We start from the raw sequence: 24,887 nt of genomic DNA on the forward strand, positions 1-24,887 counted from the left end.
GGGGATGGTGTGGGTCACTTGGGTCTCCTTTGTGTACATCTCCTTTCTCTTGGACCCCAAGGAGACCTGTACAACGACTATGCTTCCTCCCCACGTCTTATGCACTGTCTCCCCTCCCAGGGACCCTGCCTTCCAGAGCTCATGAAGAATCCTTGATCTATGTCAGGACTGGGGTCGTGACATCTGGGACATCGTGACATCTGGGATCCTCCCCAGTTCCCATCCCTGTGTATTATCATGGCTGTGTCGAAGATCACATATAGGTGACTCTTCTGGCTTTCCAAATGAAAATATTCAAATAACCAGGCCAGTGAGTCCCAGCTATTGTAATGAATGAGATTTCCGTGGGGTTTTGTTTGTTTGTTCGTTTTGTTTGTTTTTTGGTCTGCAATGTTGGATATCAGTAGGACAGAATGAAGCTCTTTTCTCTTTTCAGAACAATGTGTTATAATGTTTTCATTTTAAACAAGCTTTGGTTAGCTTTCCCTTTTCCTGTTTGTCACCCATTTGGTTGTGAGTTTGTACCTGACCTTCCTCGTTAAGGATAATAAATTCAGCAAGGTGGTGATGGGCAAGGGGGCCCAGAGAAGCAATAGAAGGAGGAGGAAGGAAGCGGTTTACAACTTGCCAACGGATGAGTTCCTTTTTGTTTGCTTTTTAAATCTTGATTTGATTTTGGAAGACCTTCTTTCCTCCCCTCCTATTCAGTATGACAGTTTTTCTCAAAGTTGAAAGGAACTAAATGAAATGTGTTTAATGGATTTTAAGAGGTGTTTACAGTGCTCTTTCAAATAGCTGATGTTGGCAGTTTGACCAGACCAGGGCTGGACATCGGCAGGCTGGCTCTTTAGCTGCCTGCAAATGGGGCCTTTCTCCAATGTCAAGGGTCAGATTCTCCTGTTGGCATCTTGTTATGGGCTGAATGTTTGTGGCCTCCTGAAATACATGTATTGAAGCCCTAACCTCCAGTGTGAGGCTATTTGGAGGTGGGGGTCTTTAGGAGACAATGGGTTAGATGAGGTCAGGAGGGCGGGGCTTCCATGATGAGATTAGTGATCTTTAAAAAAAAATTTTTTTTAACGTTTATTTATTTTTGAGATAGAGACAGAGCATGAATGCGGGAGGGTCAGAGAGAGAAGGAGACACAGAATCTGAAACAGGCTCCAGGCTCTGAGCTGTCAGCACAGAGCCTGACGCGGAGCTCGGGGCTCAAACTCATGGACCGCGAGATCATGACCTGAGCCAAAGTCGGACGCTCAACCGACTGAGCCACCCAGGCGCCCCAATGGGATTGGTGATCTTATAGGAAGAGAAAGAGAGACCAGAGCTTGGTGCCCTGTAAGCACACAGAGAGAAGGTGACCATTTGCAAGCCAGCAAGAGGGTTCTTACCGGGAAGAGAATCTGCCGGCGCCTAGATCTTGGACCTCCCAGCCTCCAGAACCTGGAGAAGTAAATGTCTGTTGTTTAAACTTCCCAGTCTAGGCCTTGTGATAGCAGCCTGAGCAGACTAGGACACTCCCCATTTTGTCTCTCCTGTTAGGAGAGACCCAGGGCTTCCTGCTAGACCCTCCTCATTTGCCTCCCAATCCACAGTCCCCTCGGAGGAGCAGTTCCATGCAGGGAGCCCTCTGAGTTCACCTGCAGGGTCACGTTCATTCCAGGCTGTACACCTTCATGGGGAAAAACTGAAACCCTGGAGTGTCACTGGGATGTTGAGTGGGGCTGGTTTGTTCTAAAACAAAGAACTCAAGGACATCATGCTTGCCATCTTCAAATATCCAAAAGGACGATTGTGTTCGAAAGGGAAGGCACTTGTTCATTGTTGCTGGATTCAAAGGAAGAAGTGGATTGAAATTCATCTTGCAGAGGAGACTTTGACCAATGAACGCTGCCCAGCCCAGGCTAGGCTGCCTATGGAGGGGATGAGCTCCCTGTCTCCAGAGGTGTGCAAGTATCCCTAAAGGATACTTACGAGGAGACTCATGACCTGTGGAGTGGGGACATTCTACTGCATGGCTTCTAAGCCTCCCATCCCCCAGCTCTGAGACTGCACAGCTTCAGGATTGTTTAGTTGGGAAAGCAATTAAAGAAATCCACTGACGTGAGGACCAAGCTATAAAAAAAAATCTTTATTTCATGTACCAGGATTTTTTTCTTTTTTTTTTCTTTTTTAAGTTTTCTGCTTTTTAAAATTTTTTTTTTCTGTTAACAGTCTGAAAAAAAAAAAAAAAAAAGGACCCACCAAGAAAATAAATCGGAGGTTGGTTTCTTGAACTGGTTTGAGCTGGGCATGAGCAATCAGCTGCCCTGGCGAGCAGTGCCCTTGACAGCCCCCCTCCCCGCTCCCTCCCTTCGGGCCCCCTAGCCCTTTCTCCGCAGTGCTGGCTTCACCCTGCACCCAGATGGCCTTCTCCAAGCGACCCAGGCCCCAGGCCCCAGCCTGGAAAGAAGCGCCAGTTGCTACCCCACAAACACTCTGCCAAAACCCAGAGAACTGGGGCCAATTTTCCTCTTCCGACAGCACCCGTTTGTCTGCTGTTTTCCTGGGGCCTCTCCTTCTCTCTAGTCCTTCATCTTTTTCAGGTTTGGTGGGGTGAGGGAGGGAGAGAGACTGCGATTTCTGCCCGGACGAGAAGGGCTGTGTTGCCACCGCGCTAGCCTTGGCCGCCTCGGCTCTGCCCCCGGGGGGGCGTGGCCTTCTGTGCGCTCGGGGACCCGCAGCTGTTCTGCCTTGTGGCTCAGGCCGAGTTTAGGGTTCCAGCTGCAGCTGACTTGAAAAAAGGGCTTTCCTTTCCTACTCCCCGCAACTCTCCAGAGCTCAACTTTAGGAACTTCAGGCCAGGCCAGTGCGAAGCAAACCAAGCGGGGGCCAGCAGGGGCCCCCCACTTTGAGCAGAGTGGCTGGCAGGCTGGGCTGAAATCCACACTTGAGAAAGCTGTTGGGTTTCCGTTAGTCGGAACTGGCCTTTGATGGTCTGGGAAGAAGGTGGGGGAGCAACACGGGACGCCCCAGACTTTAGCCCATGGTGTCAGCTTAATTTGGGGGGTTGGTCCTCAACCTGCGATCCCCTCCGTCCCCTCGACCTTAACCCCTCCCAGCAAACCTCAGAGGATCCTCTTTTTCTCTGACCCCCAAAGGCAGTGGGGAAGGCCTGGCGGTTGTTAATCTCTTCTCTCAGAGAAGCCCCCTTCACTCTCTGTGACTGGGTTATGGCACTAAAGAAAGGGGACACCAAATGAAGAGTGACTTTAGGGACCTCTGGTGCCTTCTCCCTCTCTGTCTGAATGGCAGGATATGTTTGCTCACATGTGTGTATTTTTGCTCTGACATTGGATGTGGGGGCAGGGGCTTGGGAGCACAGTGAGGAGGCATATGGGGTGTGTGTGTGTGTGTGTGTGTGTGTGTGTGTGTGTGTGTGTGTGTCTGAGAGGCTGACTGATGATTTGGGAATGTTCGCAATGTCTGGGGGCTGGATGGCAGCTATTTTGGTCATCCCTGGCATCTTCCTCTGGGCAGGTGGCACATCTTAAAAGTCATCGACACCAAGAATAAGAATGGGCCTTTGAAACTCATGTAGGTCAATCCTTATGCTTACCTAGGGGAAAACTGAGGCCCAGAGAGGCCATCGCAGCAAGGGATTCCAAAATCCAGAGCTAGATTTTAGACTGGGGCCCTTTCCATGCATGTGAGTGTGTGTGTGTGTGTGTGTGTGTGTGTGTGTGTGTGTGTGTGTGTGGTTGTTGTCAATGGCTTTGGAGGGCATGAGTCAGTGTTCTCTGAACCCTGCCTCTGGCTATGTATGGGAAGGAAAGGGTTTAGGCTGAGAGTGTATCCCAGCGTGTGATTGGAGCACGGGGCCCGGAGGAGTGTGTACGTGTGCGTGTGTGAGTGTGTGTGAGTGGGTATTCGATCTCCTTCGTGTAGACCGGGTTCTTCATCGTGATTCTCTCTCTCTCCCACATTAGCAGCACCCTCCTGGTATAAGGAAGAGATCTTTCCTCACAGAACCCCCCTGTCTCTCCCCCCAGGGCCCTCCTCCTCTCCCTCCCCCTGAGCCCAGCCCTTATATCTTGCAGCAGTTTGGTTTGGTTTTGTTCTTTAATGGATTTGTAGATTTGTTTTCTGTTTTCTCTTTACAAGTTCCCTGCTAAATTTTAAGTCCCCCACCCCACCCCGTTGTTTTGTTTTCACAGTTTAAAGCTGGAAAAGAATTAAAAGAAAAATACTATCTGATTTTCTTGCAAGTAAATCCACTTATTATATATTTACATTTATTTATAGTCTGTGGTTTTTTTATTAAAAAAAATCACCACTTGTTTTTCCTTTTTCTTTTGTAAAAAGAAACCTTTTTGCAGTGTCGTTGTTGGACTCGCTGGGCCCCCGGGAGGGGGGCTTCAGTGAGTCCAAGGACCCCCAAAGGGTCAATGAGCCCCCCTTCCCAGGGGGCCGGGGGCCTATGAGTCTGGGGGTCCACCATCGCCCCAGGGTCATCAAGTGGCCCTGAGGTGAGAGGTGAGGAGGGAGAGCTGCTTTATAACCCCCCGGGGGGTGAGCATCTCCCGCTCCTAGGGACAGGAGCTTGGGGTGGTGACCCCAAAAGCTCACCCTGAGGATTCCAGGGTTTCCGGGCATCTTGCAAGCCAAAGGCAGCCATCCCCTCTCCTTCCCCTCCCTCAAGGCCTAGGAAGTCATCACAGTGGGTTAAGGACCATTAAGGACTGGGAACTTGGGCGCTACGCAAGCCCCAAGTGCACCCCCCTCCAGGCACCTTTCGGACAGGAGGGACCAAGGACTCTAGGGTCACCTGGAGGCCTACAATTGCCCCATCGATGCTGGGTGGAGCCGGCTCGCAAGCCTCGCGAGCCTCGGAGCTTGCCCAGCGTTCCTGGGGCAACCATCCAGAGGCTCCAGGGACCTGGCAGTGACCGAGGGGCTCACCCGGCCCCGGGGCCCCTGAGTCTCCACCCCCCCACTCGCCCAGGGAGGCAGAGCCCGCTTGGGGTTAAAGAGAACAGAAAAGTTAACTCTCCCGCATTAAAACAAAAAGTAACATAAACCCCTGATAAATGCAGAGAACATCCCCCTTCCTTTCCGCTCCTTCTCATTTTTTTGCTTTAATGTTATCTTGGTTCCCTTTTATTTTTTCGTTTAAATTGGTTTTTATTAAATGTTAAAATAATGGTACATGGGAAATCATGCATTTTCTTTTAGATTTATTTTCTATTTTAAATTTTTTATCCTCTCTCGCTTTTTTTTTTTAAAGTTTGTTTTTCTTTCCCTCGGTTAATATCTTTTCACATTTCCTGTCGTTTTGCTTCTGTGTTCCTCTTATATTTTGTTCTTTTTTTTTTTTCAAATTTACTTGTTATGTTTTTCTCTTTTTTTGTTTTTTTTTCGTTTTTTTTGTTTTTTTATTTTTTTGTTTTTTTGTTTTTGTTTTTGTTTTGTTTTGTTTTGTTTTGTTTTTGCTCTTGGAAGGTTTCCCCTTCCCCTTGGATGGTCGGGTCCCCGCCCCCTCCCCTGCTCGCCCCACCTCCCGGCGCACGCGCCCCTCCTGCGGCGCTGCCAGGCCCCTCCCCCACCCCCTCCCGCGGGCTTCATACGGGGGTGGTCCGGCGGTTGGCTGTGTTGGAGTGGAGAGAGTCTTTGTTCTCCTTCTGGATACAGTTGTGGACTTGGAGGAAGCTGTTATCCCTGTCGGAGTTGTAGGTGGCGGTGGGCGTGGTGGCGGCCTTCAGGGGGTCCCTGCTGAGGGTGTACATGGAGATCTCCGTGGACGGCAGGGTGTTGAAACCCTTGATGCCCACGGGGGAGGCGTCCCTGGAGTGTGAGGGCTCGGTGGAGCGGGAGCTGGAGCGGCTTCGGCGCTGGTAGCGGTAGCGGTAGCTGGGGATGCGGGTGATGGCGGAGGCCTGGAGGTAGTCCGTGGCGCGGGCGGTGGCCCGCAGCTGTTTGTGCCGGTCGATAAACATGTGCACCGCCAGCACCCCAACCATCTCGGCGATGATGAAGGACAGGGCCCCGAAGTAGAAGGACCAGCCGTACGAGTAACTATTCTTTTTGGAGTCGCTCTTGGAGGGGTCTCCGGCATTGGCAGATATATACACGATGATGCCAATGATGTTACTCAGACCTGCGGGGCACAGGGACGGGCGCGGAGGGGTGGGAGTCAGAGCGGGGGGGGGGGGTTAGTTTCCAGCAGGATATCAGGCCCTGGGGAGGGGGGAACCGAAGGGCAGGGGCAGCTGGGCGGGCTCTCCCTGATCCGGAGTTTTCAGGGTCAGTGCTCTACAGTGACATAGGCAAGCATCACCTTAATATTTTTGCCACGCCACTGAAGAGAGCCACAAAGGGGAGGGCAGTTGGAGATAAAGATGCGGGAGTGGAGGGGGAGAAGGGAGAGGCCTTCTACAGCGCGTTGAGTCATGATAATGGACGCTGTTTATTGAGCGTCTGCCTTCACTATTGAGCGCTTTCCAAGGGCGTTGCAAACTGAGGAGAGGGATCACAGAGAGGTGAGGTAACTTGCTCCAGGCCGCACAGAGATTTGAAGCTGGGATTGCAGGAGGTTCAGACTGGCTCCTGGAGCCAAGACTGCCTGGAATCAAAGCCCTTGGCAAGGTAACCTTAGAGTTTCCAGATCTGTAAAATGGGGGAGAAGGATAGGACTGGCTCTTGTGGGAGTGATTGATTAAATGACTTAATGCCTGTGAGGCTCTTGGGGGCCGGGGTGTGGTAAGGACTACTGAAGTGTTCCTCATTCTTGTTAAATGGCTCATCCCACAGCCGTGTTCTTTCCCTGGCTTCTGTAGCAATGTGACTAGTCCTGTAATGGGGCTGAGGGACGTGGTTTTAGGTGCCTGCCTGCACCCAAGTGGGACAGTGAGGGGACAGGGCAGTGAGGACAGGCCCAGTATTCTGAGAGGGACCTGGGATCTGGGCCCTTTGCTAAAAGGTAGGAGGAAGATGGGCCATTTGGGCTGAGAGACGGGGTCTGGGGATGTTCCTGGGGGACTCCGTGGTGGCGGGGGGCTTGGACGTTGTTATGGGGCGGGAGCCCCAGCACAACCCACCTCCCCTATGACATGACCTGTTGCCAGTCCTGGAGATCCCTCTTCCCCCTCCCCCCTCTCTGTCGAGTCCTCCCCGTCGCTGAGCACCCCAGCCTCAGCCTTTTCCCCCCAGGCAGGCCTGGGCTCTGGCCCAGCGCAGCTCAGTGGCCATTACCTGCAGACACGAAGAAGATGCCGGCACTCAGGATGATGTTGTGTCGAGTCTTGTAGAACTCGCTGGCTGCGATGCAGAGTCCACCCATGAAAAGCAGAATCACACTCAGGATTGGGAAAATGCTTGAGGCCCTCACGGCCCCTGCAGAACACAGAGGGTCAGGGAGAGAGAGAAGGGCACAGCTGTGAGCCAGAGGGACGCTAGGGGGAGAGAGTGGCCCACGGGAGTGGGAGTGGGGAAGGGGAGGGGGAGCAAGCCACTGCCCAGCTCGTGGCCCTTCAGGGGCTCCTCTCTGCCTACAGGACCAAACCAGGGCCTCATGAGGCCCACAGGGCCCTGTGTGACTTGACCTCTGCCCCCCTCAGGCTTCATGCCTCCTGGTCCCCGTGTCTCCTCTTGTCAAGCCACAGCACCCTTCCCATGTCATGTAATTGCATGCTTCTGACTTTTGACGCACTGACTTTTCTTACTAGAATGTTTCTCCTGTTCCTTTTGACTCAGCAGATTCTATTCATCCATTAAAACTCAACTCAGGGGCGCCTGGGTGGCTCAGTCGGTTAAGCCTCCGACTTCGGCTCAGGTCGTGATCTCATAGTTTGTGAGTTCGAGCCCCGCGTCGGGCTCTGTGCTGGCAGCTCAGAGCCTGGAGCCTCCTTCAGATTCTGTGTCTTCCTCTCTCTCTCTCTCACTCTCTCTCTCTCTCTCAAAAATAAATAAACATTGGGGCGCCTGGGTGGCGCAGTCGGTTGAGCGTCCGACTTCAGCCAGGTCACGATCTCGCGGTCTGTGAGTTCGAGCCCCGCGTCAGGCTCTGGGCTGATGGCTCGGAGCCTGGAGCCTGTTTCCGATTCTGTGTCTCCCTCTCTCTCTGCCCTTCCCCCGTTCATGCTCTGTCTCTCTCTGTCCCAAAAATAAATAAACGTTGAAAAAATAAATAAATAAATAAATAAATAAATAAACATTAAAAAAAGTAAAAAAAAAAAAAAACCCTCAACTCAAATTCGCCTCTTCTGTCAAGCCTTCCCTGACTTCCTTAGGCAAAGTTATTTGTCCCTTCCTCTGTGCTTTGGGGCACAAGGAGAGGCAGCATGTTACAGTGGTGAGGGGGTCGCACAGCCTGGATCTGGATCCGGCTTTACCACGTGTTAGCTGTGTAAGTTTGGGTAAGCTGTCGCTTTGCGCCTCAACTCTCTCATCTATTAAATGGGGACGGTAATAGTGCCTACCTTGCAAGACTGCTGTGAGGATTAGATAAGTTGATTCTGATAACGCACTGGGATGAAACTCGGAGCGTATGTGATGAACACTGGTTAAATGGTATTTATTACAGGAAAAAATTGTTTCTACATATGCTGCTACCATAAAGCCGTGGGGTCCCATGAGGGCAAGGACTGTGGCCTTTTTATTTTTATTTTTTTTTAGTTCTTTCTCTTTATTCTCTCTGTCCCCACCACACCTCTGTGTCAAAGACCCAGTAGGTCCCGAGTAAAGGCTCACTGAGTGAATAAGTGTGGGGAGGGCTTCCAGAAAGAAGCAACAGCAGACATGTTACCAAGAAAAGAAAAAGTAAAAAACAACAACAACAACAACAACAACAACAAAAATGCCTTCAGGATAAGATAAGAAGCAAGGACTGACAAACAGGCAAGAGAAAAGTATCTTCAGGAACATTTGCCACCTGTAGGGGAGAGGAAGGAGGACAGAGGGACGCAGGGTGGCTGAGGGCAGGGGAAGGCAGCTGGGGGAGAGGCAGGCCAGGCAGGCAGGCTGTGTATGTGGGGGACAGTGTCCGGATGAGGTCCTCCCTAAAGGGTCTCTGGAGAGGAAAAGAGCTTTTCTCTCCAGATTCAAATAGGCAGCGAGTGACCTCAGAACCCTGATTGCTCGTCCCCGGAGCTGGGGGCCAGGCAGAGCCATCTGGAAGCTTGTGTGAAGAAAAGGAAGTTTTCTTTACGTGTTTGGGCTGTTTAAATGGCTTCTGAGGAAGTTGGGTCCTATTAGAGGGCCTGTTGGCTCAGCCCTGGGGTGGGGATAAGGGTTGGCTGGGGATGTGCATCTTGGAGAGGAAGGTGCTGGGGGTCGAGCCCCTCCTGGCTCCCCACCCCTCTGGGGGGCAGTGTGGCGAAGAGAGTTTTTCTGTATAGAACTCGGAGCATTTTTCTAAGGATTTTAGGCAGTGTGCTGCAATGCGTAGCATAAAACCCCCCTTCTCTCTTCCCCATGGATCTTTAGGAAGTCTACACTGCTTACTGATGCTGTTGGGTGAGTCGATTATTTTAGGGGGACTTGAAGAAAGGTGAACCTGAGCCGGGGCTAGAGGAGGAGGCACACAGAGGGTGCAGTTGGGTTCCTGGGCAATCGGGCTTCCCTTCTCCTGCCGACGGATGGGCCACCTCCCCCCAGACCTGAGCGTTCTCCCCCAGCAAGTCATTTCAAGAGAACCGTTATGTCCCCAACCTGGTCGCCCTTCCCGCACATCCCTACACACCTGCACACATGATTGCAAGGTCCCTGGACTTGCACAGTCAATGCTGCCTGAATCCTCATCTTCACAAGCACAAGGGGAGAGGGGAGAGAATCTTTGATAAGCACCATTCTGTGTCGAGCCTTGAACGAATACCTGACATACATTCTGTAATTTAATCCTCATAACAGCCCCATGGGCTGTGTTTTTTAGCCCCCGTCTATAGACAAGAAAACTAAAGCTCAGAAAGACCTAGTAACTTGCCCAAGGCAGCCCAGCTAGTGAGTCAGGATTCAAGTCCGGATCGGCCCAACTTTTGGGCCATCCTGTACTCTCCCTCTGGGGCTTCCAAGGAGCCTGGGAGGGATGCTGCAGACTCCAGAGATCTGGGTGTAGGGTCCCAACTATGCCACTCACTTGCTGTGTGGCTGAGACAGGTGCCTCGTCCTCTCTGGTTTGCCCATGTGCAAAGCGGGTGTGGACCATCAGATGATTTCTCACGCTTCTGCCCTCCCTGTGTGGATACGATTCCTGACCAGCTGGGAATGGGGGGGTGACGGCAAGAAGGAAGAAGGACAGGTTGGTGTGATTTCCAAGGGGGCAGTGGCAGTGGCTCAGATGAGCAGAGCGAGACCCAGATGGAGGCTGGGCAAGGAAGCTGCTTTAGAGCAAGCAGGGACTCTTACATTGGAGAAGTTTCTCGAAAGAGTTCTTTCCCGCTAGGCAGTGTTATAGGCTGAGTGGGGATTTGGGAGTTCGTCACATCTGAGCTCAGACGCGGGCCTTGTCCCTAACAATGCGTCCTTGGGCCAAGGGTCTTAGAATGGGAAAAATAACCCTAATACCCAGCTCCCGGGAATGTAAGGTTTGCTGTTCACAGGGCAGTCGGAAGGCCAGGGGCCTGGGCATCGCGGGGGAGCTGGTTAGAGCCTGCAGATTCTTGGGTCTCACACTGCCAGCTACTGAGTTAGATTCTACATTTTTGCAAAAGCACGTAACACAAGTCACGTGCACGCGAAAGTTCGAGAGGCACTGTTGTCAAGGTTACATTGCATGGCTGTCCTGTTTCTACCCTGGAAAGGGTACAGTAAACGGTACAATCGTTATTATTTCTATCGTCCTGCCCCCTCCATCCAGACACTTCTTCCCCACAAATTGCCTTGATTCCCACTGAAGCTGGGGGTGGTTTTAGTGCTAAAGTCTATCGCGAGGAGCAGAAAGTATCTGGTTTATTCAATGAACAAATATTTATCGATCTCCTATGAGTAAGCATATGGAACTCTGCAGTCCCTACCAACAATTCTGGAGCTCTCCCTACAGCATCCTAAGTGCCTGACACGGATAAACCCATTTAAACCTTACACCAGCCCCACGAAGCCATGGCCTTGGCTTCAAGGAGGTTACAAATACCTAAAGCAGGTATTGGCAGACTTTTTCTGTAGAGGGACAGCTAGTAAATATAATCATTTCTGGCTTTGCTGGCCATATGTTCTCTGCTGCAACTACCTAATTTAGCTGTTGTAGCTTCGAAACAGCCACAGGCAATACGTAAACAAATGAGGGCGCTTCTATTTCAATAATACTTTATTTACAAAAACAGTGGTGGTGGTGGCGGGGGCGGGGGGGGGGGCAGATTTGGCCTGCGAGCTGCAGTTCGGACATTTCCTGGCTGAGAACATAATATGCTGTACTGGGGAAGGGCCGCATGGTCCCGGAGTGGGGAGATGCTTCGCTTTTAACTAGCTGTGGGTCCAATGAATAAACACAGGTTGAGTGCCCGCCGCTGTACCAACTTCCAGGCTGGGCATGGAAGACACAGGGGTTCAAAAACAGGCCTGGGCCATGTCTTTATGGGGCTTACATTCTCATGAAAGAGATACATGTCATCAGGTAATAACCCAGATATTATGTAATTATCAACCAGGATAAAGTGCTATGGAAGAAAGGTATCCATATGGCACCATGAAGGTATGTGACAGGCTGATGTCACATATAGATGGCCAATGTTCATCGAGTGGTTCGTGTACCCCAGGGCTGTTCTAAGCACTGTGTATCTATTAACTCATTAGTTCTCATTACAGCTCCGTGAAATAAGTACTTTGGTTAGCCCCCATCAAGCGGCAGCTAAAACTTGAGGCACAGAGAGGTTAAGCCATTTGTCTGAGTCCGCCCAGCGAGGAAGTGGGGAAACTGGGTTGTGAACCCAGGAGGTCAGCCTCAAGGGCCTGTGTGTCTTCACCACCGCCCTCCCCTGCTTTCAGACCTGCACGTCTTGCCCCTCAGAGCATCCTCTGAGCTCACGTGGGCATCAAGGAGGGCTTCCCCCAGGGAGTGAGGCTGGGGCTGGCATCTGAAGGATAAGGAGAAGCTAACAGGGCACAAGAGAGGCGGGATGCGGAGTGTTCCAGGGAGAGGAAGCAGCGTGTGTGCGCTCCAGGGCTGGAGAAGCATCCTTGCTCAGGGAACTGGAAGATTCTGGATCGCAGAGAGCCACGGGAGAGCTTGGGGAGCCCTCAAGGGAACGAGGCAGGCCAGGGTGGGGGGCTCACGAGGTACAGGCTTGGGGCACAGAGCTGCGGTGGGCTGAAGCTGTAATGGGGGGGGGTTGTAGACACAGAGGTGGGGCACAGATGCACCTGCCTGTGGAAGAGCAGAGGGCTTAACTTTGAGGCTCCGGGCACCCTGGTGTGAAGTGATGGCCCAGCAGGGGCTCGTGCAAATCACGTGGTATGCCTGGCTTCCGCTTCCTTGTCTGGATTAGGTGATCTCTAGGGTCTTGCCTGTCTCCGATGGCCCTGTGTCCCCCAGACCTCCCCGCAGGGTCCACTCAGCCAGCCAGGCCACAGTCTCACCTGTTCCCTGTGCCAGTTGTGGCCTTTGATTAAAACGGTAGTCTTACCAGGTATATGGAGGGCGGGCTCCCTATTTTCCGGGCGCGGTGCTCAACCCTTTATGTCTGTTATCCCACCTGGGCTTTTTTTCCCCTTCTAAGCGGAGAGGATCAGCGAGGAGCTGGCTCAGGGGGGGTTGCTGGGCTCTTGGGCTTTTGTCCCTCACTCCCCTCCCCGCTGTGCTGGATGGGGTGGCCAGGACCACAAGTGTGTGTGTGAGCGTGGGTGCGAGAGAGGTGGGGAAGGGGAGAGAGAGGAGGAAGGACAGAGCGAGGGAGAAGGAAGGAGGAAGCGGATGACGATGGATGAGGGGAGAGAGAGAAGCTGAGAGCGGTGGCTTGGGAGCCCGGGCTCCACACGGGGCCTCCTTGGAGCCCCGTCCCAGCCTTCCCACCGGCAGTGTGGCCTCCGTGCCTCCACTTTCTTGCCTGTGTAATGGGGACACCAACAGCACCTACCTCCCGGGGTGTTGTGAAGGGGAACACAGGTAACATACAAAGTTGTCAGGTGTGTTCTATCTAACGACATAAGGAAAAGAGTTCCAGAAGCCCCGGAGCTTCCTTGGGGAGTGCCATCTGCGCGTTGCCAGATGCTGTCCCATTCCCTGTTGTCTCCGGGGCTGGTGATCAGCTGCACCAACCCAGGAGAGAGGCGCCCTGCGTGCCTCCGCCGGCCATGCCCCCTGCCCTTCTGAGCCTCAGTTGTCCCCCCTGCCAGAGGGAGGTCACGAGCACACCCAGCTCATAGCCTGAGACGAAGAGTAAGGAGTAAATACATTTCAAGCAGTTAGAAGAGCGCCCGGTACGCGCCAAGCACCAGGAAATGTTAGTTTTCTCATCTTGGCAGAAGGCACCGTTGCTGTTTCTCACGGGCCCTGGCTTGGTGTTGATCACAGTGCGGGTTGTGAGTCAGGACTAGGTGGGGAAGTCAGCGTGCTGGGTGCCACCAGCACTTAGAGAAATGAAGGGGGACAGAATTCAAAGTGTCAGCGTGCGTGGAATGCACGAGGTCGGAGCCGTTTTGAGAAATGTTTGCTCTGGCTGCATGGATGTGAGTGACTAGGGGTGGTGGCTTGGGATGGGCCCCAATCGCACTGTGACCACTGGGAAATACCAGCTCCCATCTCCTGGACACGACACAACACACACACACACACACACACACACACACACACAGCCTGCAGGGACCTGTAGACACGCAGCAGACACGAGCAAACACACATTCAGACAGATGCTCAGATGCGCGGACACACGGGCACCGAAAGACACAGAACACAGCAGACTCACACACTTGTGCACAAAGACCGACACACTGACAGTCACAGGAAGTCACACCTGGGCCACCTCTGCCTCTTCCTCACCCGCTCGCAAGCTTTGGTAAGGATAAGGATGGGCGGGGGCTGGGGCACCGTGGCAGACACATCAATGGCCCCCCAGAGCGGGCTGGGCAAAACAGGTCTAGCCATCATTTGTTCCTGGGCAAGCTAGTGACAGGTGGGCTAGAGCCACACTGGCCACACCTTCGTGGGGCCCAGATGTCAGGAGGCTCAGGGTGGTGGCCAGGGCCTGTCACCAGAAAGTCCCTGGACTCTGTTCAGGAGAAGCTTTGGAACTCCTTAAATACCCATGGGGGTTGGGGGTAAAAATGCTCATTCATTCATTCATTCATTCGTCCCATTAGACATCTATGGGGCGCCTTCCTTCTGCTGGGCCCCCCAGGAGGCCTGAAGCTTGGTCTGATGGCTTGAGAGCAAGTGAGCCCCACTTTCTTGCCATCCCAGGAGATGAGCTCTGCATTCCTGTCCAGCCCTTCTGGCATGCTCTCTTCTCCTCCTCTGTTCTAGGTCCTCCATCCAGCTGGTGGAGCAGGGATGGTAGGGGTGGCCCGGGCCACCCACTTGCCACCCCCTCAGCCCCCTTCCCTGGGGCCTCCTCCTCTTCCTGGCCTCTAAACCTTGGCATCCTGGGGCTCAGACTCTGCACCTCTTCTCTGCACCACCGCCTCGGGCCATTCGTCGGCTCGTGGCTGTAAATGTCCTCCACCAGCTGCCAACTGGCAAACTTCTCTCTGGGCCAGGCCCTGTCCCGTGAGCCCCAGACCCCAAGGCATCTCCCCAGGGAGTCCCATAGGTTTCTCTGACTTAATGTGGCCGACACTGAGCTTCCGCTTCTTCCCAATCCCAGCCTTGGACTCAAACCTTGACACCTTCCTTTCCTGGGAAATCCACAGGTAGGCTCTCAGGAAAGCTTACATGCAATCCCTTGGGAATATTTTCAGGCTCCGGCCCCTTCCCACCTCCTTCACTGCTATTACTTGGGTTCAGGACGCTGTCTCTTGTCTGGATTTATTGCAGTAGGTTCCTAACTGTTCTGCCTGCTTCTGTCCTTACCCTATTTCAGTCTCTTGTGAACGGAGCAAGCAGAGGGTCCTGTAAAATGTGAGCTAGTGGGACTCCTCTGCTCAGACCCTCTGATGGCTTCCTGCCTCAATCAGAGCAAGACCCAAGCCCTTTCTAGGACCCACAGGGGCCCCCGGGCCTCTCTTCACTGGCTCTTCCTTGGCTTCCCCTTGCTCACTCCACTCTTGTCTTTCTGGCCTCACTCCTGCGCCTCAAACATTCCAGGCTCCAGTCTCAGGGCCTTTTCACTTGCTGTTCCCTCTGCCTGGAACATTCTCCCCTCACATTTCCACATGGCTCCCTCTCACCTCCTTCAGGTCTTTGCTCAGATTTCACAACAGGGATTTTATGGACAACCCCCTCTCTCCGGAATTTCCTATCCCCCTTTCCTGCTGGATTTTTCTCCGTATCACTCCTCATAGTTTCGCAGACCATATAATTAACTTGTGAATTTCGTTTGTTGTAGCTTGCAAGCACCATGAAGGCCCGTCTTAATTTTGTCTGCAGGCAAAAAGGACCCACGGCCCATGGGTAGCTCAGATCTTTCCTGGCCTCCCGAGTACTGGGACCTCAGGCCCAAAGAGCCAAGGAGAAGATACTCAATGGGTTTCTCGGGAGCTATAGCTCTGCCAGGAGAGGCCCACAGCCCCATGCTTACACACGGTCAGGCCTCTTTCCGTCCATGCCAGCAATGTGCTGGCCCTGTGTCGGCCTCTGAACAGATCCTGCCCTTAGGTTGAGCAGAGTCCAGTAGACTGTGCCCCTGACCTTGGTAGTAGCAGGAGCTCCTGCCACCTTACTGGAGCCCACCCTGCCCGCCCCGCTGCCCTCCGAGTGTGAGGCAGGCCGGGCACGAACAGTCAAAGCCAGAATGTTTGGCTGAGCCCCTTTCCACCCTCCTAGGTCTCCTGCCCCCCACCCTGCCCCTCCTGCCAGTCCTCTGCTGTCCTCTGGAAACCCCTTGGGGTCCGGCCCCAGGACCCACCCCCAAGCGCCTGCTCTCCCCTCCGCCCCCCCCCCCCAGCGGTGTCTCCCAAACAGCCCCTCACTTCTGGCCGCCACCACAGCTATCGCTCTGGTCCAGGCGCCATAGCCTCTCACCAGGATGCCAGCAGCAGCGTCCAACTGGCCTCCCTGCCCCCGCCCCGGCCGGCGGCCAGAACGGACCTTCCACATCAGTGTCCCCTGCTCACGGTTCCCGACGCACTTAGAATGACACCCGATTGGGCTCCTCCGCCGCCTCTCGGACCTCGTGCTGTGGAATGTCTTCCATTCCTGCACTGCGCTCAGCCAGCGGGGCCTCCCCTCTGACCCCCCCCCCTTCCTTAATAAGGCCCTTGCTTTCTCACCAGTCCCCCCTCGGGCACGCACTTCCCCCAAGTCCTCTCGGCTCTGTCCTTTTCCTCATTTAGAGAAGCTGTCCCGACCACCTGTCCTCAGTAACACCCCCCACCTGCCCTCCGCCCACCGCCTCACTCTCCACCCCTTCACAGCCAGTTCTGGAACGGTCTCAGGGGGCTATTTGTGGTCTTGCCCATTGCTTCTTTCCTCCGCCAGAGTGTCACCTTCACAGAGGCACCGGTTTTGTTCTGTTCACCCTTGGATCCCCTGTACTGACAACAGGGCTCTGCACGGAGTGAGTGCTCAGTGAATGTCTCAAGAGTAAATGAGCGAATGCTTCTAGAGGCCCAGTCTCAGCCTTGGTGCCGCTTTCTCAAGGGGACCCTTCTGGAATCATCTCCCATTTGGGGGTTAGGGGCCAGGCTCCCTCAGCACCACACACTCCATTTTATCCCTGCCTGTGTCTTGGCATTCATGCTACCTTCACGGGCCTGTGTCTATACAGTGAGCCCTCAGGGACAAGGGCGGCGTCAGCCCCTCTCACGGCCTCCCACGTGGCAGGTGCGCTGTGAGAACGGGTGTAACCGACCTGAACTGGAAGCCGGCTGAAGCCCCGCCCATGGGGCTGAAGCCCCGCCCACCTCCAGACACAGCCCCGCCCCCCTCCCCACTTCAGTGGGGCTGGAGATCGGAATAGAAGAACGATCGATCCCTGGCTTCTAGCGTCTCGAGAGCTTATTAAGAATGAGACCATCTAGTTAGAATGTATCAGGATTTAGACTCTATTGATAAGGATAGGAACTCCCGTCTTCCGGCTTTCCAGAATTACTTTTGTCGCCTAGCCCAAGATTAGCGTAGTCTAGATCAGGGGTCAGCAAACTATGCCAAGTGCAGCCTGCTGCCTGTTTTTGTAAATGAAGTTAAGTTTCCTGGGAGCACAGCCACACTCATTGGCTTCCATTATGTCTAGACTCCACGGGCAGCATTGAGTAGTTGGGACAGAGGCTGTATGGCCCACAAAGCCTGGTATATTTGCTGTCTGACCCTTTGTAGAAAAAGTTTGCCGACTCTTGTTACAATGCTCAAAAAATACTGTTGGGTTAAGTAAGCTTAAATCAGACCCTTGGAATCCTGCCCTGTTAACAGCAGTTAACCAATTCAGGTCTTTTGTCCGGGGACACCCCAGTGAACCAAACACTTTCTGCGATTCTCTCTTAAACAATGAGGCTATGGAGGTATGGAGTAGGTAGAAACAGCCACTGAAGACTCCTATATCTGCCCTTTATGTAACAGACAACATTTATGGAGTATCTGCTCTATTCCAGAAGCTGTTCTAGGCACAGCAATGAAGGAGACAAAGTTCCTCCTTTGAGCCCTCTAGCTGATTATCACATCCTTACTGTGCTCAACCAGGGTGGCTCCTGGCACGAGGCTTAGGCTGTGGTCCCCCTACTCCCACCGCCACCAGCAGGCCGCATCCGTCCCGCGCCGCCGCGTCTCCCGAGGCCAGCTGTTTCTCTGAGGGGCCTCCCGGCCAGGCTGGGCGCTGCCTGGGGCCACGAGCTGCGCCTGTTTTTTTCACCTTGATCTCCCCAGCACCGAGCGCAGGCTCTGGCCTAGGTCTCAGCCCGCTTTTATGCCACCGCACTGCTCCTGCAAGGGCCCCGGACGTGGTAGTGGGGAACGATAGCCCAACCCGTCTTTTAGGACTTCCATTTAAGAGCAGTGCCTTTCGGGAGTTCATAACCGGAAATGATGAACATTGTAAGATATTTTTCTCCCTTTCAAAAGAAATCTATAAATTACATCGTGTTCCCTTCCTTTCTCTTCCTCGCCACTGAGGCTGACTTCATGTTCCATGGGCTTTTCAATGAAACCAGGTTGATTCTAAGGCTGACCCGAGAGGTGGCTTTGATGTGAAGAGTAGTTACTGAAAGAGACAGGGTGATCCATGTAATGAAATGCCTCCTATATTTTCCATAAAAGTGATCAGAGAGTGATGCTAGCCATTCTGCTGGGGGTGGGGGGGGGAGGCGGATGGGAGGGAGGCTTTAGCAGCCTCCGTGCGGCTGGGAAGGTCACCGGGGACAGAAGGTGGGGACGCTCCTGGTGGAGAGCAAACCTCTTCTAGAAGAGCCTCTTGAGAGCGTGGAGCACAGCTCTCACCCGCTTCTGCTTGGGTGGCTTTGCTGTCCCAGGTGTCAAGGACCCTCAGCCCCTCTCCTGGAAATCCCTTTCTCAGGGAGTATTTTACCTTGTTAGTTTTTGTTGGTTCTTGAGAAGTTTTCTTTGGGACTCAAAATGCTTTCTCTTGATAATATGCCTCAGGTGGATTTAAGGTCACAGCATGTACCTCAGGATTTAACCATGACTTGATTGCGGGGGAAGAAAAAAAAAATCTCATGTGTTGTTCTCGAAGTTCCAATCTGAAACTGCCTGATGAGTTTCTTCATTGAGTTAGTCAAGAAATATTTACTGAGCGCTTATTATGTGAAGGGCATTGGGCTGGGAATATGAACACGTGAACGAGATAGGGTGGGTCCCTGGCCTAACATAATTGGTGGGACTGCCAGGGAGATGTTTACCCAAATAGATCAGGACCCCACAGCATGATAAATGTGCTGTGCTCTGGGAACCCGTTAGGGGCACAGAGGACTTCCTGGAGGAGGTGATGTTTCAGGCTGGGACCTGGAGGATGAATAGGAGTTTATCAGACAAAGGGGAGGGAAGAGGGTTACAGGCAGAGGGAACAGCATGCATGAAGGCTTGGCCTCCAGACAGGAGGAGAGGAGCGAGGCTCAGCTTTTTCCTGCCCTCTGCTGATACAGGGATCTCTGGATAGTCCTGCTGGCCTTTGGTGCTCTGGAGGTTAGAAGGACTGGACCCACCACCAGAAGGGAGAAAAAATCGCATGCACTCACGGAGGAAATATTCTGCTGTGTCAGCTTCGTAATCTGCATCCTCTGGGAAGTGATCGATTTGCTTGCAGAGACCTTTGAAGTTCCCTGGAAAACAAGAGGAGAAAGGACACGTGAAACATCAGAGTTTCCAGGGGCTCAGCACCCACTGGCCTCTTGCTGACTTCTGGCTCTTCTGAAGCTGGCTCAGCCCTCTCCCCGGCCCCTGAACGAAGGTATCACTTTGTCTGTTTGGACATCTGCCTGGTGAATCAAAACACACACACCCGCGGTGCAGTGGAAAGGATCTAAGGCCTAAGACTTCAAAACCCAGCCTTCCCGTCCCTGCACCGAGGCTTCTGAGGATTAGCTGAAGCTTGGCGGGCAGCAGAGGTTTGGCTCGGGGCTGGGGACTGCCGAGGAGGAGGCTGATGAACCCGTCAGTACACCCGCCTCTGTGCCCCAGCTCCGCTGGGAGTCACCTCGCATTTTGCATGCCAGAGAGCAGATCGCTTTGCAAAGAAGACAGACCCCACACGGATGCCGACAAACGTTCTCACAGCCCTTAAATGAGCTTGCAAAGTGCCTTCCCATCTGCAGGGCCTGGAATCCACTGTGCCCAGCCCCTAGCTGCTCTGGGCAGGGGAGGAGGATGATGGGGGGGATGATGGGGAGGGGTTGAGCCCCCAGTGGGGGCTGAGCCCCACTGCCAGGCTCTTGAACTACAGCTCATTCTGGCTCTACCATAGGCCTGTGAGGGGACTGTTATCTCTTCCATTGCACAGATGAAGAAACTGAGGCTCAGGGAGGCTAAATGATCCGAGTAAGTACTTGTGGTCAGGAAACGATAGATCCAGGGCTCCAACGAAGGCCTTTTGACTCAATCTTTTCTGGCAGATGGCCGACAAGGTGAACACAGGCTCAGATGAAAACCCAAGGTCCCAGCCGGCTCCACCAATGACTGTGAAGTGAATGTGGTCTTCGTGAAGGACTGATTTGTGGGCTGGAGCTTGCCAAGCGGGTCTGCTCCGCCACAGTAGAAACCTCTGTCAGTTTCACACACGGTCGTACCGCCCCCCCCCCCCCCCCCCCCCGCACCGCACCAGCAGACGAACTTTCTCTGAATGAATAAATAGGCAAACCCATGCTGGCAGCTCCTGTGGCCTGGGTCCAGCCTGGCATTCCTCACCTGAGAGGTGGAGATCAAAGGAGTTCTTCCTTCGCGGATTAAATGAGCTGACACATATAAAGTGCTCAGAGCGAGTGCCTGGCACGTAGGTAAAAGTGCTTGGGGGCATCGCTGTGAGGGAGAATTGGATGCTGACTATATTCAGCCACTGACATTTGGGATTTTTCTGTGACAGTAGCTAATATAACCTAATTAATACAGTTCTCGGTCCGTGTTAGCAATCTGTTTTCCTATGGGGTGCTGAACCTTCATATCCCATAAAGTAGGCTTTATCATGTACTACGGATATGATTTAGGAATTTTAGGGCATTCTTACATAGACCTGTGTATATATCATATACACCTGCTTCTATACGATACAGGTGTACTTCTATAAAGGGAAGCGTTTTAGGCATTTCTAAGGCTATTATTTTATGCGACATATTGCAGAGAAGATGGTTGATCGCCCCAATCACTGTCTCTGTACCATATTCACCCCCTTTCCTGACTTCTGCAAGAAAAACGATTCCCCAGAGGATATGGAGACTTCTGGTAACTTCACTGAAGCTCTGTGGGGACTCAGGAGCACAGCGTTTCGCTTGAAATGCTCCCCTGGGGCAGAACCCTTCTTGCCCACCCACCCTGCTTCTCCGCCCTCTCCTCAAGCATCCCCAGGAGGCCTCAACTCCCTCTAGGACCTGAGAAGAGTCTACTGCTAAGAGTCTAGCTGCTAAGAGGATAAAATCTCCTCCCTATTGGTAGAATTACAAATCAGCGTATTTGCAAAGTGCTTTGCAAAGTGCTTTCATTTGCTTTCAACTCAAGCTGGCAAGTATCTCATCAGTGCCAATCTGGTGCCGGGCATCTTTGTAAGCAATCCGTGCAGGAGGTGAGATGTGGACCCCGAGACTCCTCACAAACTGGGGACACGGGGCGGCTGGGGGGGCTCTGTCGGTTAAGTGGCTGACGTTGGCTCAGGTCATGATCTCACGGTTCATGAGTTCAAGCCCTGCATCGGGCTCTGGGCTGATGGCTCGGAACCTGGAGCCTGCTTCGGATTCTGCGTCTCCCTCTCTCTCTGCCCCTGGCCCTGTAAGGAAAGCTCAGCATCTTAAAGCGGCCTGATCCCCACCTCTGTCTGGCCTTATTTCCTGCCCACTTCCCTCTCTGTGCACATGCCATCTCAGCCTTCTGTCACGCATGCTCCCTCCTACCACAGGACCTTTGCACATGCTGGTCTGGCTGCCCCAGCCTCCAACATATCGTTTGTTGTCTCTTTCCCTCAACCCCCCTCTGCCCCCCCCCTGTACTGTGCTGGTGGGGTGTCTGCTGCTCTGCTGTCCATTCTGTGTTGGGGGAGATGTTAAGGCATGAGTGATCCTGGTGGGAATGTTCCAGAAGAGAGGGAAGGCATGATAGCTGGAGAGACGAGGGAGCAATGCAGGAGCAGTGTGAGAGGGGATGAGGCCCAGCTACATCTAGGGTGTGGCTGAGTCTGGCTGGAGGGTTGCCTTTAACCAGGGTGGGGGCCTGTGGAATGAGTCCAAGAGCAGGGGTGGGGGAGGCAGTGATTATGAAGATGGGTCAGACTCTAAGCTGGGGAAGGAGGCGGTGAAGAGGTGACGGGGTCAATGCATTGGAAGCCTAGGGTGGGGTGGGGGTCAAAGAACTGCTAGAGCCGGGGGCTCCTGGGAGTAAGTTGGAAGACTGGGGCATGAGAGTCAGAGAGTGGGGGCCAGCGATTGAGATCACTGAGGGGACGTGGCTATTGGTCATGTCACGGTCAAGGATGAGACCATGAACTGGGTGGCTTGGGTCGGGTGGAGGTAGGGATGACATTCAAAGTCTCTAGCAATCGGAAAGGTCATACCAATAAATATAGAAGACAAAACTAAACGTTCACTTTTATTTTCTATACATAGTTAAGTATGTATTAGGAAGCTGCCTACCAAGTTAAGGATGATACGCAAAGCATTCATCACATTATTCTGATAAACCCCAAATCATTGGTTGTTTTTAGAAACTATTGGTGTGAGGCTCTTTCTAGCTAAATGATGGTCCTGTCTGGACCACGATTTGACGCAGGGAACCATACCAGCTGCTTCCAACATGTCTCTGTTGGAGTAAGACTTACTTTGTCTCAGTAAATACAGAATTTTCTCCTACCCTGTCCCATGCCATCGTGTTGGAGGCCTTCTCCAAGCAGGTAGCCCTCCTGCTGGGCGACCTAGGAGGCCTGGAGGGATGCCCCTGTGGGTGGTGGAGTGGGGGGCGGGGAGGAGAAGAGCGGAAACCTCAGAGGTAGTGCTCTCATGGGTGATGGTGTGTGCCCAGCCTGGCCCAGCCACTCCGGCTGTAGGAAGATTCTGTTCTTCTGGGGCCCTCGCTGGGCCCAGGGCTTGGAGAGCTGCCAGGCCCGGGGCACAGAGCTCAACCCTCCACCAATTCTTCGCGAGTGGGGAGAGGAGATGGGGCCTCAGTCCCAGCTGCGCCTTGCTCTATCTGTCACAGCCGGGAGCCACCCCTGTACAGCCCTCTTCCTGCACTTAGTGGGGCTGCTTGAAATCCTGGGTACACAGGATTTCAGCAGTTAACAACCAGCAAGCTGGGACTGAGATGTGCTCACTGAGCAAGGTGTTCAAGGCCAGGTACTGGGAAGGCTGTCTGACTGCTTGTGAAATCCAAGATGGCTGCAGGGTGGCCTGGGAGAATGAGGTGGGCCCGTGCTTACCTCCTCAAAGAATGGGGGGGATGCCAGGTTGGGACTGGGCAGGAGACAGTCGGGGAAGAGAAGACTGGATGAGTTTTAGACAGGGCTTTTGGGAAGAGGCAATAAAACATCCCCTGTGAATTATCAGCCCTGTGAGTGGCGTCTCAAGGGACAGCCAGGTTTCTATGAGTGAGCACAAAAAAGGTTAGGAGAGGGGGTTCCTGACCTCTGGACCAAATGCCAAGGACCCCTGGGCAGGGATTTGAAAGGCCGGGGGGGGGGGGGTGAGGTGGGAGATTGGGGCAGATTGGGAGGTGAACAGAGTCCTGAGGGACAAATGATTGGTAGTGAGGACTAATGGAGGTAAACTGAGATGCGGGCCATGACGGGATGGGTCCCAATAGTCCAGAGGCTAACGGTAGCAGTGAGGCGGTGAGGGTGGGCTGGAGGTGTAAACGGTCTCCAGGAGCACTTGAAGCTCTGTGGCCACGGATTCAGTCTGAACGAAGAGGTGCTGAGGTTCATGAAAGGGAGGTGGCGTCAGCAGCACTCAGCCACCTCTGTTTGGAGTTGAAATGTGGTAGAACATCTTCGAGACGTCACAACAGTCAGTGCAGAGTGGCGCAGTCTGGCTTTCCTGATGCCAGCCTAGGGTCCTGCTGTATTTTTTTCAGGTTGGTGCTCATCAAGCCCAGGGACTGATACGGCTTCAGGCACAGATGGATCCAGGTGCTCAAAAATCTGGGGTCTCTCTCCCCATCTCTGGTTTTCCTCTCAGTTGGCTTCGTCCTTAGGCAGGCTCTCTCCCCAAGGTAGGGACTAAGGGCTGACCATGTGACCATGACCACTGGGGTGGTGGAGGGAAATCTAACCTGATTCCCTGCCTTTCGGGGGCTCTCAGTCTGGGGGGGGGGGAAGACAGACAGCACGGAATTTACTAGAATGTAATGTCCCACATACTCTATAGCCAAATGTATGAGGCCTTATGGCAGCAGAGTTAGTTGTTCAGCTAAGATTTGTGTAGCGCCGACTGTATGCCATGCTCAGTGTAACCTGCTGGGGACACAGAGGAAAAACATATACTTTCTGTCCCCACGGAACTTGTAGTGTGCGGGGGGAGATGGATGCCAGACGCTGTGGTGTAGCAGGGTCTGTGTGGCGACAAAGCAGAGCGTGTCTCAGGGCGCTCAGGAGGGACACATGTGACTGTGAGTGTGTGAGTGAGAGTGAGCATGTGTGTATCGGAGGGTGATGAGGAAGTCGGTGGGGGGGGCGGTGAGAAGAGATTTATAGGACAGGGATCAGCAAGAGCCAAGGCAGGGAGGTGCGGGGCACACAAGAGGGGACAGACTGTCTTGGGGGGTCGGGGAAGGTCCCCTGGACCAGAGTTGGGGGTACAAGGGAGCCCGGAGGTAGAGGTGTGCGGGAGCAGGCTTGCACTAGCTTCCGGCGGCTGCTCGTTAGAGTCTCATGGTCACTCACGCGGGCAGCCACGGTGGGAGGATTTGCACCCCGAGAATTGGCACGTACGATAGATCGAGGTCCCCTTTCCCTGCCCGGAGAGCCAGTTGCTAGACATTTACCAGCACACCAGCTGGATGAAGGGCAACCCGTGTGAGGGGTCGGCCGGGGTGGACACGTGACATCAGAGCGGGACTGGAGACTTACAAGAAGATGGGTCCCATGTAGAGGGCTGGCTGGGTGGGGGTGAGGGCAGAAGAGGGGACAGGGGCCACGTCCCCAGGGGGGCTGGGGGCCCAAGCTGAACTGAGGGGGGAGCATCTCACT

The 24,887-nt window shown here is 53.5% G+C and overlaps 1 protein-coding gene across 1 annotated transcript in view; it reads right to left on the reverse strand.

Moving 5' to 3' along the window:
* Positions 1 to 5,587: 5,587 nt before the first annotated feature.
* CACNG2 (calcium voltage-gated channel auxiliary subunit gamma 2) overlaps positions 5,588 to 24,887 on the reverse strand; it is a 107,855-nt gene continuing 88,555 nt past the window's right edge. The window contains exons 2-4 of the mRNA XM_011284199.4: positions 19,246 to 19,329; positions 7,231 to 7,371; positions 5,588 to 6,136 (exon numbers count right to left, since the gene is read on the reverse strand). Coding sequence (XP_011282501.2) covers positions 5,601 to 6,136; positions 7,231 to 7,371; positions 19,246 to 19,329 — 761 coding nt within the window. The 3' untranslated portion in view covers positions 5,588 to 5,600. The remainder of the gene's footprint in view (positions 6,137 to 7,230; positions 7,372 to 19,245; positions 19,330 to 24,887) is intronic.

This window comes from Felis catus, chromosome B4 (assembly GCF_018350175.1).
Source record: "Felis catus isolate Fca126 chromosome B4, F.catus_Fca126_mat1.0, whole genome shotgun sequence".
Classification (NCBI taxonomy): domain Eukaryota; kingdom Metazoa; phylum Chordata; class Mammalia; order Carnivora; family Felidae; genus Felis; species Felis catus.